This window comes from Heliangelus exortis, chromosome 7 (genome assembly GCF_036169615.1).
Source record: "Heliangelus exortis chromosome 7, bHelExo1.hap1, whole genome shotgun sequence".
Taxonomy (NCBI): Eukaryota; Metazoa; Chordata; class Aves; order Apodiformes; family Trochilidae; genus Heliangelus; species Heliangelus exortis.
In genome coordinates, this window is record NC_092428.1 from 18,014,238 (window position 1) to 18,030,670 (window position 16,433).

Sequence of the window (16,433 nt, forward strand, 5' to 3'; positions counted from 1 at the left end):
AGGGCGGGCGGGCTCGCTGCGGATCTGACAGGACCTGCCAGTATATGTCTAATATAAAGACCATTTCCTGCGGCGCGAGGGGCGCTGCTCGTCCCCGCGCGCGCCCGGCGGGGCCGCCGCGCTCTCACCGCCGGCCCTGCGGAGCGGAGCGGAGAGGAGCGCAGAGCGGGGGCTTCCCGCGACCCCCCCCCCCAACACACACACATACATCGCCCCGGCGGGCCCGGCTCTCCGCGGGCGGGCGGCTCGTCCTGAATTTATTTATCGTTTTTCCCTGGGAAAGGAGGAAAGTGGGTTATCGATTATATAAACGCATCAATATTCATGCGCTGCGCGGGGAGACGCGGCTCGGCCGGGAAAAACAACCGAAGTGGGGGAGGGGGCGCGGGGGGGCGCGTCCCGCGGCGGCAGGGATGGGCGCGCTCCCTCCGCGCCCGCGGACAGCGCAGCGGAACGTGCCGGCACTGCTGAACCTCTAGAGCTGCCACCGCGGGCGAAGGGGATGGCTCCGCGGGTGCGGAGGGGCGCGGGACGGCAGGCCCCGCATAAGGGGCTGGGGCGGGGGGTCAGCCTCTCACCTGCGCCCCGCCCGCCCCTGGCAGGGCCGCACGTCGGGGACAGCCACGGGCTCTGCGCATCCCGCGGAGTCCCCCCGACCCCCCAGCAAGGCGGGCAGCGTGAGGAGCCGCCTCGGAGCCGCAGCTGCGGACAGTCCCGGCGAAGGGCAGGGGGGACAGCATCGCATCCGCGCAGGGGCCGCCACCGGCACGGAAAGTTTCCATCGGGGCACCGAGCTGCCGCCCCGCAGGTCGATGCTACGGTGGCGGTGCGGGGCTCTCCGCTTCCGCGGAATCTCAACGCACCCCGATCAATGAGGGGAGGGTCAGTTTTGGGGGGTTCTGGCCTTTCCACTCTTTTCCGCTCCAGCGCAGCCAACCGCGGCTCCGCGGGTCGGGAGAAGCGGTGCAAAGCGGTTCGCGGGGACCTGCCTCCCCTCACCTTCCGCAATACTGGCAATTTCTACCCCCTTTTTCTTGTTATTTTTCCCTCAGGCCCCCTCCGCGGATTCGGGGGGTAAACGGGCACAGGCAAAAGCTGCGCCGGCGGAGGCCAGGTACGGCCCCGCCGCCGGGGAACGGCGGGGAGGGAAATAAATAAATAAACGAGGCAACAAATAAATAATACCCATAAAATGACAAATAAATAAATAAATGCAGGTAATAATGACGGCAGCGGTGACGTCAGCGATGCGTTCATCACGGACACAGCGCGGCGCGAGGGACAGCAACAAGTGCGGGCGGCGGCGCGGACGGGGCGACCCCTGGCGCCCGCCCGCCGTACCGCGCCCCCCCAGCCCCCCCTCCCCGCCCCGGCTATTGCGCGGGCAGCCGCAGCCCTAACGAGCCCGGGTGTACGGTGATGTTCTGATCACGCAGAGCACAGAAACGCACTTTCCGGGTCACTGAACACCGGAGTGATGTATCGTGCGTCTGGCCAAGATGGCTCCGCTAGAGCGGGGTGTAAGGCATCAACAGCAGGGGCTGTCTCGGTGGGCAGCCGGGCCCCTCACTGGGCACACGAAGCCACCTTGCCGAGGGTCGTGGTGGACAAGTGTTGGTGGTTGGGAGTCAGGAGCCCTGTGCAAGGCGTGGGCGAAGGGTCGCTTGCCCTCGGGCAGAAGGCACAGGTATGGGAGTTTGGGCAGTGCTTGTGATGGTGCCCGGTGAGCTGGGGGCTTCACCCTGACATCCGCAGCGCTCACTGCTGGCAGGGCGACTGCTCCAGACTCCCCTGGGACATTGAGTTCTCCAGGGGGAAGCTGCTTTTTTTGTTTGTTTTTTTGTTTGTTTGTTTGGTTTCGGTTTTTTTGTTTGATTGTTTTTTTGTTTGTTTGTTTGTTTGTTTTTTCTGATTCCTCTGAGGAAATAACAAATTCTTCGTTTGCGTCTGTAAAGGGCTTCATCTTCGCTGCTCTATGTCCTCCAGCAGCAGGTACCAGTTCTGGGGCTGTCACCCAGCACCAGTGGCTTGCATGTGCCTTGGATGGGCAAAGCCAGCAGAACAGCTCGGGAGAGCTCTTTTGGCCAGTGAAGTCTGACACTGTTCTCAGGAGTTCAGTCACCCAGGGCAGGATTTTTTGCAGAGATTGAGTAGGTATGAGAGGTAACGCCACAGAGACCCACACCTCGACAGATCCCTGCAGAGTGGGGAGTGTGCTCCAGTTCACCCCCAGTCAACTCCCAGCTGGAATAACTTGCATTTCTTCAGCATTCCACCTTTGTTTTCACTGACCTTGGCATGTTTAATCAGGGTTATATTCTCACACAGATAAAACCATCCTCAAACGATTGTTACAAAATATTGAGCACAAACAGGTTTTTTATTTGTTTATTCATTTTCTTTATCTCAGGCAGGTAGGGCTGCTCCTTTCCCACAACATATAATCAAGCAGCAAAGAGAACTTCCCATCTCATTTTGTTTCTGAATCCTTCTGCTTTTACCCCAGCAGCAGAGTCCTGGGCTCTGCTGGTCTCTTGCCCACTGGTGGGGGTATCCCTTGTGGCTCCGTGGCACAGTCCCATCCTACCTTCCAAGCTGTGGCACAACAGCTGCTGTCAATTACACATAAGGTGGTGAGGCTGGGTAACAAAGCAAGGGCACATGTTGGTCCTCTCAGCAGAGACTGCTCATCCATGCAGCTTTCTGGGAGACAGGGGTTATGCAGGATGACCCACGTTGAGCTCCTGCAGGACTTCATCTCACCTCCAGATTCTGGGGGAGCTCAACTCCAGAGTCCATACTTTACCTTATGTTTGTAAGAGTTACATCTAAAGCCAGCATTCAGATGGTGGGATGATCTGATGTTGAAGACCCAGGTCTTTGACATGTAAGAGGTCTCCTGACCAGGTAGGCTTCTTCTCACCAAACTTTGGTTACCTGAAGGTTTGGTGTCCAGTGTGAGCTGGTGGCCCAGCTTCCTGCCTTGGTGACCAGCAAAGGCAGTTGTGAAGGGCTGATGGCCACTGGTGGGGGACATCTAGTCTTCAGCAGGCTCCATCCACCAGACCATGGTGTCTCTTCAGCCAGTGCTGCTGGCTGGGAGGACCCTCAGCATTCTGCTTCAGTGTCTGATGTTGGCAGCATTTTGAATGGGATAGCAACAGAGGCTGTAGCAGTGCAGGAGAGTGCATATTCCCTGCAGAATGTATGCGTGATCATCATCGCTCAGACATTAATTGTATAGGAGCCTTCTCCTCACTAAAAACTCTTTATACTTCAAAATAATAATAATAATAAAAAAAACCCATAAAATACACAGCTTGTTTATAGCAAAAATTCCATGTATAATCGAAAGTTGGATTTTGTCCTGCAGGCACTGGATAAGTTGTTTCATATGAATATTTTGTTTCTTTCTCTGGCCAAAAGAAATGTGCAAAATGTTGTAATGTTTCTGTGCTTTCCTTTGGACATTCCAGGATTTTACTTAAGCTTCTCATAAAAGGCTATTTTCAGCGGAGGGGGAAAAAAAAAAAAAAAAAAAAAAAAAAAAAAAGCAGCCTACAGTATGCCGAGTCAACAAAGTAATGCAAAACCATAAAACACAGCAAAGATAACAACAGAAGATCTGTAGATTACAAAGGAAATAAGATGGGGATCAGACAGAGCGGTAGCTGGAAATGAATGCATGAAAGTCAAAACAAGACTGGTCCTAATAAACAGCCAAAAAGCATTTAAAGTGTTCATTTATTAAATTACTTTATTTTCATGCCTTACAATTAAAAATAGTTGTGGTCAGGCATGTTGGGAGACTGGAAGCAACTGGAGTCCTCAAGCCCAGCTTTACGCCTGGCAGGAAAGCCATCCTGGCCCACTCTGCTGTGCTGGTGTGGGGCTGGTGAGGCAGTGTCCCTTGGGGGCTTTGGTCCACCGACTGATTTTCTACTTGGAGCTTTTATCTGCCAGGTTTTTCATACTCAGAGAAGTTTTACGAAGCTTCCGCTGGGTGGGAGATGGACCCATGGTGAAGCTGTGAGAGTGATGCCAGCCCCTGCAGATGGGGCAGCAGGCAAAGCCCTTTGAAGCTGCCAGGAGGCCCTGTGTTCACTTCAGCAGGTTTTGGGATCAGTCTCTAACTTTGGGAGCCCTTTGCAAATCACCAGCTTGAAACATTAAAAATATCAGGAGCCAGAGCATTTATCATCCCTCTAAAAATCCACCAGTCCCAATCAACGACCTAACCAAGCATAAAACCCCACGTGTGATCAACTTTCAAATCTCAGCCTTTAATTAATTTTGCATTTGGTGGGGTTTTTATTTACCTTACATTTCTTTTTGTCATCTTGGCATAATGGTTTTAGCTCCTCTCTTGGACTGCTCACCTGGAACAAGCACCCACTGCCTAAGGGCTCTGGGACTGGGCTGGGTAAGAAAAACAATCATCACTGTGTATCAAGGGATTTAACAGTAAAAAACTGACTGGGATGGATCCCATGAAAATGTGGGAACTAGGAGGTTGCTCAGGTGGTTGCAGAGCATGCTGAGCCCCATGACAAGGGGTGCAGCTGTGGGACAGGGAGAGTTGGTGGTTTGGCAGCCCCCAAAATATTTGCTTTACTCCCCTGGTAACAGTAATCTGAGGGGGCTGCTCCCTGCTGCCTGGAAAGCTGGTTGTGTGGAGTGGCACAGGGTAATGGGTCAGCTAAAACAGAGCTCACACAGTTTCTGCCTGGTGGGTTGCTAACCAAGATACACTTTTCAGATGCTGTTAATTGAGTCTGATGAATTTTGCTCCAGTGAGACCTATTACAGGCAAAAATACAAGTGACATCAGAGCCATAACTCATAAAAATCAAATCCCCGAATTACATCTGAGAGCAATATGAAAATGCAAGTGGGATTTCAAATGGTATCAAATAACTTTCTGTCATACCTTATTAATACCACAGAGCTAATAGAAAAGGCTATATTATCATCCTAATGTCATTATACATATATAATACACACATGCGCATACACACCAACAGTGTGTGCAATTATAACACTATTTTGTTCACACAGCCTGAAAAATGTGATTAGATGGAGGCTCTGAAGTGGCAATATTCAATCAGGTATGACTTGTATATTGGCTCTAAGTACAGTCTTCTACTTATGTAAAATTATGCCTTGTTATGTGCAGTTGTAGCACGGACAGCTGCAAAAGAAAGAGGGAGCTGAGGCCACAGAGATCATTTCATCTCGAGTCAGAAGGGCTGAATTGTCATTTCAAAGCCAAAACATTGTCACTGTCCAGCAAGCTATCCCCAGCTATCCTTTCTGGCCTGTATCACATCAGAAAACAAGCTAATTTATCTGCTAAAAATAGCTGCCTCCTCACAAAATTCCAAATAAAATCTCTCCACTGGAAATGGTCCTAAATGAGACCAAACTATTTCTTTTTTATCATAGAAAGCTTGGAAGGGGACATTGCCTGGTAGGGCTTTGGATGAGCTTCAGTTTCCAAATGTTGAGCAGGAAACATGCACACCAGCCATTTCACACCCAGCTCCTGTCAAATAATTTGCTTAAACTGTTTTTAGTGAAAATATACATATATATATATATGTATTTATATGTGTGTGTATATATATATATGCTTGTATGATGGGGATAGCTGGAAATATTGTCATAAGAATGCCAGGCCATATTTACCCAAGTCTGTGGTCAAAGCAAGTTACTATTCTTAGTGTGCCAGATTTAAATTGGTTTAAGTAAACAACCTGACCTCTTTTCTCTTAGCAGGTCTTAGCCATCATGGCTTTTATTTCAGAGAAAAATCTTTTTTTATATAGATATAAATGTGGTGGGCCTCAGAGGAGGGTAAGCAGCTATCTCAGAGGGAGCAGCCACTGCTGCCACGGAACAAGCCAAGGAGGGCAAGATGGGTTTCCCAGGCAAGGGATGCAACAGCCAAACTCAAAATTTGCTTTTTTCTGCTCTGCTCTTGAAAGCGAAGGACAACTTCAGTTTTTCATTGACTTGGAATGCCTTGCCCACGTCTAAGTGCTTACGGCAACTCCTGCTCTCCTGTTTTGGTAATGAGTTTTTCCATTTTTCCTAGTTTGGCTTGTGAAAGGACATTTGACCTCTTAGTTACTGAAATCTTTAACAGCACTGGGATGAGGTTCAGGAGCACAGAGAAAGGGCACCCAAAATCCCCTGAGTACCTGCAAGGCTGCTGGCCAGTCCCATGCTTGTGGCTGGAGGATGCAGAGCTGGTTTGTCCACCACCACCACTTCATTCTTCCCTTTGCATGCAGGTTTTTTTTCCTGGAAGCTCTAGCAGTTGCTTCTACACCTTTACTCCCGTATCTTCATCCTCTGTCTGAGTTACAAATGCAGCATAACTGATGACTCAGTCCTCTAGCACAGTTTAGCAATGTTTAACCTTTGGCTAAACTGTCTTCAAGCCCTTCCTACCAAAATTCATATCTGAAGCAGCTCAGGTAACAATCTGCTGGGGACTCCTGCAATTCACCTCCTCACAAATTTTGCCTGAAAAAGGTGTCTGGCGTCAAGAGGCAGTAGAGGAGAAATAAAGAAAAAATAGCCCCTGGTACCTCAACTCTGTGGCCTGAAGTCTACTTTGGGACAACTGGCCCAATAAACAAGTGCTCCTCTGTCCCCAGATGCTGTGGTCCCCTGGCACTGGTGTCAGGGGGCAGCTTTTCAGCACCTCCCCTGAACCAGCATCACAGTTGGGCTTAAATAATTACAGATTATAAACATAAGACTTGTCTGGTAAACACTGGAGAGGATGCAGAAATTGTTCCTCCTCCCAGTTCAGGTACAGGGGTCAATCTAAAACACTGGAAAGGAAAAGGAACTGACCAGCAAGTCCAGCTCTGCTGAACACACAGGGTTATCCAGCTGTTCTTTCCATGGAGCATCAATATCTGCTGCACCAGGGAGGCTTTCCAGCTCCTTTCCCAACCCATGTGAGTTTCTGAAATAAAAGAATCTCTGAGATCTAACCATGATGGATCCAAGCCTCTAGGAATAACAGAGTTGTGTTGGGGTTTTTTTGTTTTATTTGTTTGTTTGTTTGTTTGCTTTTAAATCCTCTTGAGAAACAGATGCTTTGGCTCATCTTCATTATACCTAGGCTGGTTTATTCTAATTGCTCTGGGTATCTGGAATACTACAATTGCATAATCTCATGCACATGCCTTTAAAAGGAAGCCTTGGCTGCAGAGCTGGGAAGGCAACGTTAAATACAGAAGAAGTACTATGCAAAAGTCTCATTTATTTTGGAAATCACTGGAGAAAGTTCTACTGAAAATTCACAGCAGCAAATATACCACATTTGAATAATGATTTTGAGAGGTGTTTTACCTACCTTTGCAATAAAAGGGGCTCTGAAAAATGTAGTTCTTCAAAAAGATCTCGCTCCCAAGCCCTAAATTTTAGCGAAAACCAGAGGACAGTTAGGTCCATGGTGCCAGCCTCAGCAAAAGCCATCTGCCTGGCACTGTATACCTGGGGGCATCACTTCCACCCCAAACAAAAATCACCAGAACACAGCAACCCGAGGAAAAACCTGTTTTGAGTAGAGCTGATGGGAACCACAGGCTCAAGACAGCAAGAAAGGAGGCAGCCTGCTGAAATCTGCCCCTGGTGGGCTTAGAAATACAGGACTCCATCTAAGCAGGAATAACAGGACTGCAAAGAAATATCTGAATGTCACCTCCTTGTCTTATCTGATGTAATTCACAGGATGCCAGATACTGTCTCCTTGGAAAAAAGATCTGAGAAACTTTCAGTTAAGAAAAATATTTTATTTAGTGTTTTTAAAAGAATCTATCCTGAAGTCATGTCAATATGTAGTATTTGTTATTAAGGTACTGCTTTTCTAAAGAGAGAGATCCGTATCTTACCAGAAGTTTTTTCTTTTTCTCTATTTTTCAAATTTATCCTATTGAAGAAATTATTATCCACCATAAACACTGTCACTGAAGCCAGTAGGGGTACTCTGTGCAAGAATTTGACCAAAAACTCAAAAAAACACCCCAAATCCTGCCCTTAACTTTGGCCTATTGATATACTTCCCTGTCTTCCAGAGAAAGGAAAAGCTCTGAATTTTATAGGTTGCCTACATTGCCTTAGTCATTTAAAAACATGCAACTGAGAATTTGTTTTGTGGGAAACTTACTCGATGTATACTCACCAGTGTTAGTGCACACACAGAGAAACGTGTGTGTGCAACCCCTGGCTGCACAACTGGTGTCCTGGAGGCTGATTAATGAAACAGGTTCTGCACACTGCTGGGAAAAGCAAGACCACTAAACTTCCCAGGTGAAGGAGGAGGCCCATAAATATATTTTTTGATCTCAAAGAGGAACTGTGAGCACTTTTCACTTAATTTCATGTGGTATCATTTATGTGGGACTGAACCACCTTGGCACAGATTTGGCTGTCCCTGTTTGCCATGGCAGACCCAAAAGCACAGTCAGTGCTACCATGCCTGGCTGGCCGGTGCTTTGAAATTGGCTGTGAAAAGGTCACAATGACACAATTCACAGGTCAGACCTTTGAATGTCCACAAATTTACTTCAGGTTTGCAGATGATAACGAGATTCACAACTGGGAGAGGAAGCCCACAGAGACTATTGGGAATATTAATGTTATCACAGAAGTTTATTAATGCCTGGGTGTTGAGAGGTGGGTAAGGAAACCCTCTGGGTTTTGTTGCACTATTAGCAATTAGCATGTAAGAAGATTTCTGTTCCTGGTCCTCTCTCTGATAGGGTTTGGAAAAAAAGGCTCCAGGATCGACCTTTGGGAAATGTTGCCTTCTGCAAACCTCCATTTCTCAAAGAAGAGTTGAGGCTTTCCCTGCCCTTCCTCTTCCAAAGCGCTTCCATTTCTAGCTCAACAAACCTGAGTGCTTCATACCTGTGGAATTTCTAGGTGCATCTGGCGTTACACAGAATTAAAATAACCCTTCAGTTGCAGATTCATGTCTGTTTTGTCCACATCTTCCAAGCCAAGCTGCAGCCCTTCACTTTGCTTCTCACTTTCTCCTTGTGCTTCTGTCTCTGCTGGTGGAAAGCTATCACCAGGACTGGATTTATGGTGGAAGAGATGTGGTGCTGCTGTTTATTCAGATGCCAAGAAGTCAGTGATTGGCTTCCTGAGGAACAAGCCAGCAAGATGTGAGTATGGATTCTGGAAACCTGCTCCCAGCACACCAGAAACCCCTCCTGTCCCTTTCTCCTGTTTCCTTTTTAATGGGTTAAGGGCTATAAAAACTTGTGCCTGTTATCTAGAGCCATGATCAGAATATCTGAAAGGTTTGCATTCTTTTAAGCTCATTGTACATTAAAGAAGGCAAAAAATAAAAAGGAAAGCAAGATGCCTGCAGTCTGGCTGACTGATCAGACCATAACCTCTCAGCACAGTTCAAGGCTGCTGCCTGAAGAGGTGGTGGCACTGTAGAAATTGTTGGGTTGGTGGCAGGAGCATATGGGAAGAGGGATGTGCCCCAGAGGAGATCCATTTCCCCTGAAAGCTTCCTTAAGGCTCCTCCATCCAGGATGTACAGTTAAAGATGAACCAGATCTCCCTGGCTTTGGCACAAACTCACCCATGCTCAGTTCTAGAGGAGCTGCAAGCACGTGTGTGAAATTTCAACCATATCTACATTCTGAAATAAAATACAGAGCAGGCACTCACCCCAATAGCTGCCAGGACTGGGATAAGGCCCTGAAGTCACCAGTTGCAGGCTGGGCAGGTGTGCCTGGCTGCCACCTTTCCAGAGGCAGTGCCAAGAAACCCTGGCTTGTGCTTCCCAGGTGGCACAAGCCCAGCACCACCAGCCCCTGGCCAGGAGGTTGGCTCAGACACCACTGAAGCTCCCTCAGCCAGACAGCACCTTTGCTGATGGACGTGGCACCCGTCAGCATTCCCCCAACACAGACCTCTGGGCAAACCTCATGAACTGCAAGCAAGGCCTGAAACTGGTTGTGGTTCAGTTCCTACCACTTGGCACTCTCTGAGAAGTGGGGCAAGCATGCTGACGGAGGAGCTCTTGGCTGCTACATTTAATTAAGGATTCTGCTGAAAGTTCTGCTTAAAATAACAAAGCTTGCTGCTTAGAAAAGCGTAGGTGATTCCCCCAGAGGCCTGGCCAGCATTCCTGCTCCTATTGTACAACATTATTGATTAATCAAAACTAATGCTCACAGCTGTTGCTTGATGGATAATGTCTTTGGTGTTTGCTTGCATATAATTATTTACTACTTTATTGATGTTATTTATTTCTTCATTAAGTATTGTTGGCTGTTTAATTATGTGAAACAAAACTGCAAGTGTTGCTGCTAAAAGCCATGGGAGAAAGTGCCCAGAGCTGAAATCTTTCAACCGTGAACTCTAAAAATAAATCTAAAGAGAAAAATATTTTAGCCAATGTTTTGAGTGAAGATTATCAAACCACAAATGTGTTACATGTCATCTGTAGGCTGATTCTGGAGCACTATGTTCAGATAGATTTGCAATACTGATTTGATTGTACATGGCAAAGGACTTTTGGAGGCCTGTATGTTTTAGTAAACCTTCAAAATCCTTAAGAAAGGTCCCCATATTATTCTCGGTAGCAAGGTGTTTGGAATAAATGAAAGGGAAACTCCAGTTTCTCAAAGCTCACAGTCAGGAGTGCCTAACTAGGCTTCTTTCAAATACTGGTTCCTGTGCTAAGATACAAGGACCTCCCAGGCCCAATGCCAGCTCAGTCCAGCAGCTCAGGCACAAACTGGGGAGTCTCTCCAAGAACTTTCTCCAGGGTCCCTTCTGCCATCCTGACTCTCAGTGAGTTATGCAGACCCAAGGCCTCCTGTGCCCTCACTGCCCCAGCATCTCCCTGCTTTCACCCTCCTCAGAAGCACCAGGCACAGAGGCACAGCTGCTATAGCAGGTCTATATCCAACCCCACTGAATTAGGGAGCCAACATCTAATCCTTGGATCTATGTGGGATGAGATGTAATGAGCTGAGGCTTACTTAGCTCGTGATGTAAGAACAGCCTTAACAGAACCACCTTTCCTTGCCAAGACCAAGCTGTTTGGGTGCAAAATCAACCTCTTAAATTCTGTCCGGAAAGCAAGAGGTACTAGGGGCATACCAAACTTAAGACATGTGGATCTCAGCAATCTATAGGTACTTACTGCTGTAAAAAAACATCCAGGTCCATGACCACAAATATGGTATTAGAGAACTCAGAAGGATCTTCTCAGTCTGCAAACAAACCAGAGGACCCAGAAATCCTGCTTTAGTTCACAAATCATTGATGCATCTCTAACACATCAGAAATAGTCTCTGTATCTCCTTACTCATATAATAAAAATTCCTTCTCTGACATCTTTTCCAAACATCCCCCATCAGGCCCTTTCCCTGTGGCAGGAGAACAAACAGCTCTGGCAGCCCTTGCTTGGCCATGGGTACATTTGTTGTTCAGTTCCTACTAACCTAAACGTTTCTATGCAGCTCCCTGTAGATGTCTTGCTTACTCCTGAGGTAGTGCATTAAACTCAATGAGGTCTTAGCTACTGCTCTGTGAAAAGTACAGAAGGTGGCTGGCTGCCACCTCTCACTCCACTGTGGCCTCTGCCCTAGGGCAGCATCCTCTGCTTTGTCTTTGGGAGCCCAGAGGAGGACCAGATAATGCCTGGTATCATCAGGTCACTTGCATCTGTATCTCAAGCCCAGACTATGAGCAAAAGTTGACTATGGGACCCAAGCCCTGCCCATGCCCTCATTATACACCATACACTCATCTCTTTTTTTAACTGAGACATTGGGGAAAGCCTGAGAGGAATAATGGGCAGAGAGGAAGGATAAAAAAAAAAAAAAAAATTAAAAATGTCCAAGGAATTTGGTATCTGTGTTCCTCTTTGTTTCCTTCCCAGCCTCCACAGATTCATATATTTCCTCTGTCTAGAGCCAGTTCTTCCTCCACCTGTTTTTTAAAATGTCACAATCTTTCCTGTATCCCCTGTGCCCAGATTGTGAGGGTACCATGGGCACCTTTCCAGCAGGGATACAGAGAGTGATGAGGGGCACAACTAGGATTTTCAAAGGAAGCTAAGGAAATCTTTATGGAGAACTTGGTGAGAATTTGGCACTTGGCACTCCTCTGCTCTTCTGAACGTCCCACCCTACAGGAACAATCTAAACAAATGTATGCTCCAGTGCTGATAAATCAGCTTGGAAAGATATCAAAGAAAAGCTTGCCGGGTTCGGAGACCTTTGAAGAAAGGGAAATATCCTGCCAACCTGATGCTGAGATCTATCTTCTTCCACCATGTGGTCTGAATCATCAGAGTCCTCCATGGCTCCCCTTAGTCTTCAGGGCATGGAGGACAGCACTACCTAACTGAGGAAAGGAATTTGGAGGCCAGGACAGCATAATTTGAGGAAAATTCAAATGAAAAATTACTTCACAATGGAAGTTGTTACTGTGTCTAAAAGTATTTCAGTGAGTCAGTACTGAAAATGGCAAAGCTATGGAATAAAACCATTGCCTCTTCTCAGCAGTCAGCTGGCTTCATTCACTACCCTGGCATCTCTTTCCCCTTACATTTTTAATATCGTAAGAGCGGGTTTTTTTAAAAAAGTCTACAATAAGTTAATGTTTAATGGATCACCCTCTGAGGTTCTTGGTGTTTACATGTTTTCCAACCAACCAGATTTGTAGAGCAAATTAAAAGTCTGTAAGATTGGGACAAGTGAAGAGATCTCTGTTGCTCAGAAACTATTGTCTCGTTCAGTCCCACACATCCCGCCCCCCTCCCCCCCCATAGAAATGGTTTCAATTATGTTTTCACCTTCCCCAGCACTGTGAAGGTTATGAAGGTCTCTTACTTTGCTGGCCAGGGCTGTGGCTCCTTACTCTGCAACTGTTACGGCTCTGTGCACATTTGCTTCCTCTGAGTGTGCAGCCGAACTCCCAGTGTGTGCAGGGTAACCCATTAAACCATGCTGGCTCAGGACCAGGCACGCTAGAGAGGCATGGAAGAAGGAAAGGTGGAGACAAAAATGTTGTTAATGCCTTTTTTTTTTTTTTTTTTTTTTTTTTTTTTTTAATACTAATAAGATAGGTAGGTGTGGCTCCTTTCTTCCACCAACCAAAATATAAATAGCCAGCCAGAGCTTTCCTCTCTCTGAGGGGAAAATCACTGCAGTCCCCACATGCTGTAAAGCTGAATAGCATCCACTCTGAATGATTTTGGGTTCGTTTTCCACAGTGCCAAGGTCTCCCTGGCAATGCAACCAGAGGTGGTTGATGCCCCATGAGGTTTGTAGGCACAGAGTGGCACTGAGGCCTCTGCTGGAAGGGGTGAGCAAATCCCTCTGTCCCACCCTGCTCAGGGCAGCTGGGAAGGCAGTGGCCATAGTAACCCAGCACAGCAGGACCTAGGGAAACAATATGGATTTTTTTAATGTTTGAAATCCACAGAAAAAGGAAATCAGGCTTGCGTAAAACTCCCACTTGCACTGCTGGGACCAGGATGGGAGGTCCTGCGCTTTCCCAGGCTCATGAGGATTTAAAATTTTGGATTTTACATAATTGTTTCTTTCTGGCTGGCCTGGTTGGCTTGCATTGTTACAAATTTTCAACTGACAGGCTTATTTTTAATCTACTGTATTGCTACACAAACTTAAATCAGAAGGAAACCTTACCAAGGTGGAGTGTGGTTCCACACTCTCCACCAGCTGAGCAGCTGGAAGTCCCCAGACACGTTGCCATCCACGTGTGATTCCCAGCTTGGCTCCAGCCATCCACACACTCTTCGTACTGTGAACACTCCAAGGGGAGGGAAAGGAGGAAAGGGAAGGCACGTGAGCCCAGGGTGCTCCCACCCATCCCCCCTCCCTCCATCCCAAGCAAGGCCCCCGTGCAGATCTAACAATGAACATCCCACTGCGGGGGCAGCTGCTGAGGGCGTGGGGTGTTTTGGTCAAAGACACTTCACTCACACATTTGGGGCAGTTTTTGTCATTTGATGTCAATGGTGGGCTGTGACATTCCTCTGTGGGTTTTTTTTTTAAATTTTCTTCCCCTCTCCCTGCTCTTTGAAGAACGAGATTTTATCTTCCCTTCCCACCCTCCCACTGCCCCTCATGCCTATTTCACTAAAACCTGCCTTTCGGGTCAGCACGCTGCTAAGAGATTAATTTTACACTGCAAGAAACACCAAGCAGAGAATTTCAGCTTTGACATAGCAGATGTCTGCTATAATATAGCAGTTTTTCTAAATTAAATATTAGGAAAAATTAAACCCAATTGTGGTTCGTATTCCTATGGAAAATATTTCTGTTCAAAACAGTCCCTCCATGCTAAATGACTTAAGTAGCTGAAAACACAATAAATATGCAGCAAGCTAAAAACCCAGATTATTCAGGTTTTAAGGCTTATAACTAAAAGTGGTTTAATGTTTCATGCCTAATAATAGATTACTCCTATCACATTTCTAACCTTTATTTCTACCAGCTTTGAAGTCCAGCCATATAAAGGCTGTTTGTAGAACCACACGAAAGTTAAAGCAAATATTACTCCGAGTGATTCATATGAACAAGAATTTGCAATGAAGGCAGAGGGTTTTTTGTGTCTGTATCAAAGGAAATGAAATGTTTGCAATATTTTCCAGTTGATAAATGCATTAAAACATTTTAGTCGTGTAGTATGAACATTGCTGACATCAACAGACTTTGACCTGAAACAGATTGTATTAAGCTCTGCGGGGGAGGCGGCATTAAAAGAAAAATAAAATAAAAAATAGAAATTCCTAGATTTCAAAATCTGCCACAAGGTCACTGCAGTCCTTAATTAGCTGAATACATTAAGAGAAGGCTGGAACACAGATTCTGTAAGGAGAGAAAACGTATGTTTAATCCTCTGTTCTTTGCTTACAGCAGATTACCCTTTCAGAGCAAGTAACCTTATTTTCTTTTTAAATATCTATTTACCTTTTTGAGCTTTGCATAGCAAGCCAGGGTTTCTTTTTTCTTTTTTTCTTTTTTTTTCTTTTTTTACCCATTCGCTGTTGCAAAAGAAATTAATTTGTTGCTAGTTGCTATGCATTGGCAGGATTTCTGCATAAAGAATGTAAGCCATCCATCTTTGTATTCAAGATATAGTTAATCTGGCAGTTAAAATACTTTGGAAACATTTTGATGACTTATCTGGAAAAGTAGCTTTGCATTTTCAAAGAAAACTCAGAACTGTATTGCAAAGCGAAGATAAAAGATATATGAAGTGTTTGTTCCCAGCGATACTATTCATTTAAAGATCAGAATGTAACCCCACCCAAGCAATTATTGTGGAAAAACAAGACAAAAATCCTTATACAGCTTTCTGACACAGTCTGTATTTGGGAAATAAAATAACTATATTACAGTTATAGTCTAATGGATTGCAAGCTGTTTTATTAGAGTCAGCTGAATCCTGTTTAGAATAAAAAAGAACTCTGTTTGCTATCAAGAACACATTTACATTAATATGACTTTGACAAAGTAAAATAAAATCGCATTAAGATGATGTAAATAGATAAGACAATGAAATCTCTGTGAGATAGTTTTGGCACACTAATAAGAGTCAAGTCCCTACAGGAAAGAAACATATTTTTACACCAAGTATCCATGTGTTTTTAAGTCCTAGAGTGGCCAAAATTAATTCCATGCTTATAACAACTCCAGCAAAGGAAAAAAGAAAGTTTATGATTTTTCCCTTGAAAAGGTAGAATTTCTGATAAACTGCATTTTTATTTGCAATAATACAAACAAGTTTTGTTCTCTGCACCAGCCTGTAATCGTCCTGATTATTGCAAGGGACTTTCCAATATAGAGCAGCTGAAAACAAGGTTTTAGATTACATGGTAATTTAGGAATGCATGAAAAGCCAAGCAGTCACCATAATAGAGCACTGCATAAACTTCATGGCTTTTACAGCAAAATATAACATATGTTTTGTGATTCATTCAAATTATTTTTCAGGTTTTTTTGGTCAAAAAATATGTTGAGCTCTAGTATTTGTCCTATATTTAGGGAACCCTACTCTCAAAAAATGACAACGGCACCACCCCCCCCAACTTTGATGTCTCTCTTTTTAGTTTAAGCCATTAAAAGAGCAGCAGTGATGGATGGTGATAATGCTGTGGATTTTATGAGTAATCAGGCCCTGGCAACCACACCATTTCTTTTGTAGTGAAACTTCAATATTCCTTTGGCCATGTGTAAACTTTTCTGCTTTGGAGCCTCTCACTGAGCACTGCAGCACAGCTCCTGCCCAAGTTACCCCTTTCATTGAGTATCCGGCAGGGTCAAGGTTTCACTCAGTGCTTGAGGACCTGTTCTGCCTGCAGGAGGGCAGGGGGCTGGTGGCAGACCCTGCCCGGGGTGATG

At 45.7% G+C, this 16,433-nt stretch overlaps 1 protein-coding gene and 1 long non-coding RNA gene across 6 annotated transcripts in view; one reads left to right on the forward strand and one right to left on the reverse strand.

The window, feature by feature from the left end:
* On the forward strand, nt 1-8,894 carry LOC139798466 (uncharacterized). Its single transcript, XR_011726826.1, has 3 exons — nt 1-1,687; nt 4,359-4,423; nt 8,784-8,894. It is a non-coding gene; the product is annotated as an uncharacterized lncRNA (long non-coding RNA).
* LOC139798465 (uncharacterized) overlaps nt 2,226-16,433 on the reverse strand; it is a 26,558-nt gene continuing 12,350 nt past the window's right edge. For 2 of the 5 annotated variants that reach the window (XM_071749131.1, XM_071749132.1), the window contains 3 exons: nt 13,713-13,836; nt 12,894-13,030; nt 11,836-12,405 (listed from right to left, as the gene is read on the reverse strand). In XM_071749131.1, coding sequence (XP_071605232.1) covers nt 12,398-12,405; nt 12,894-13,030; nt 13,713-13,836 — 269 coding nt within the window. In that variant the 3' untranslated portion in view covers nt 11,836-12,397. Of the gene's footprint in view, nt 3,504-4,319; nt 11,268-11,835; nt 12,406-12,893; nt 13,031-13,712; nt 13,837-16,433 lie in introns of those variants that run through there. The other 3 variants (XR_011726824.1, XR_011726825.1, XM_071749133.1) reach the window with 3 other exon arrangements.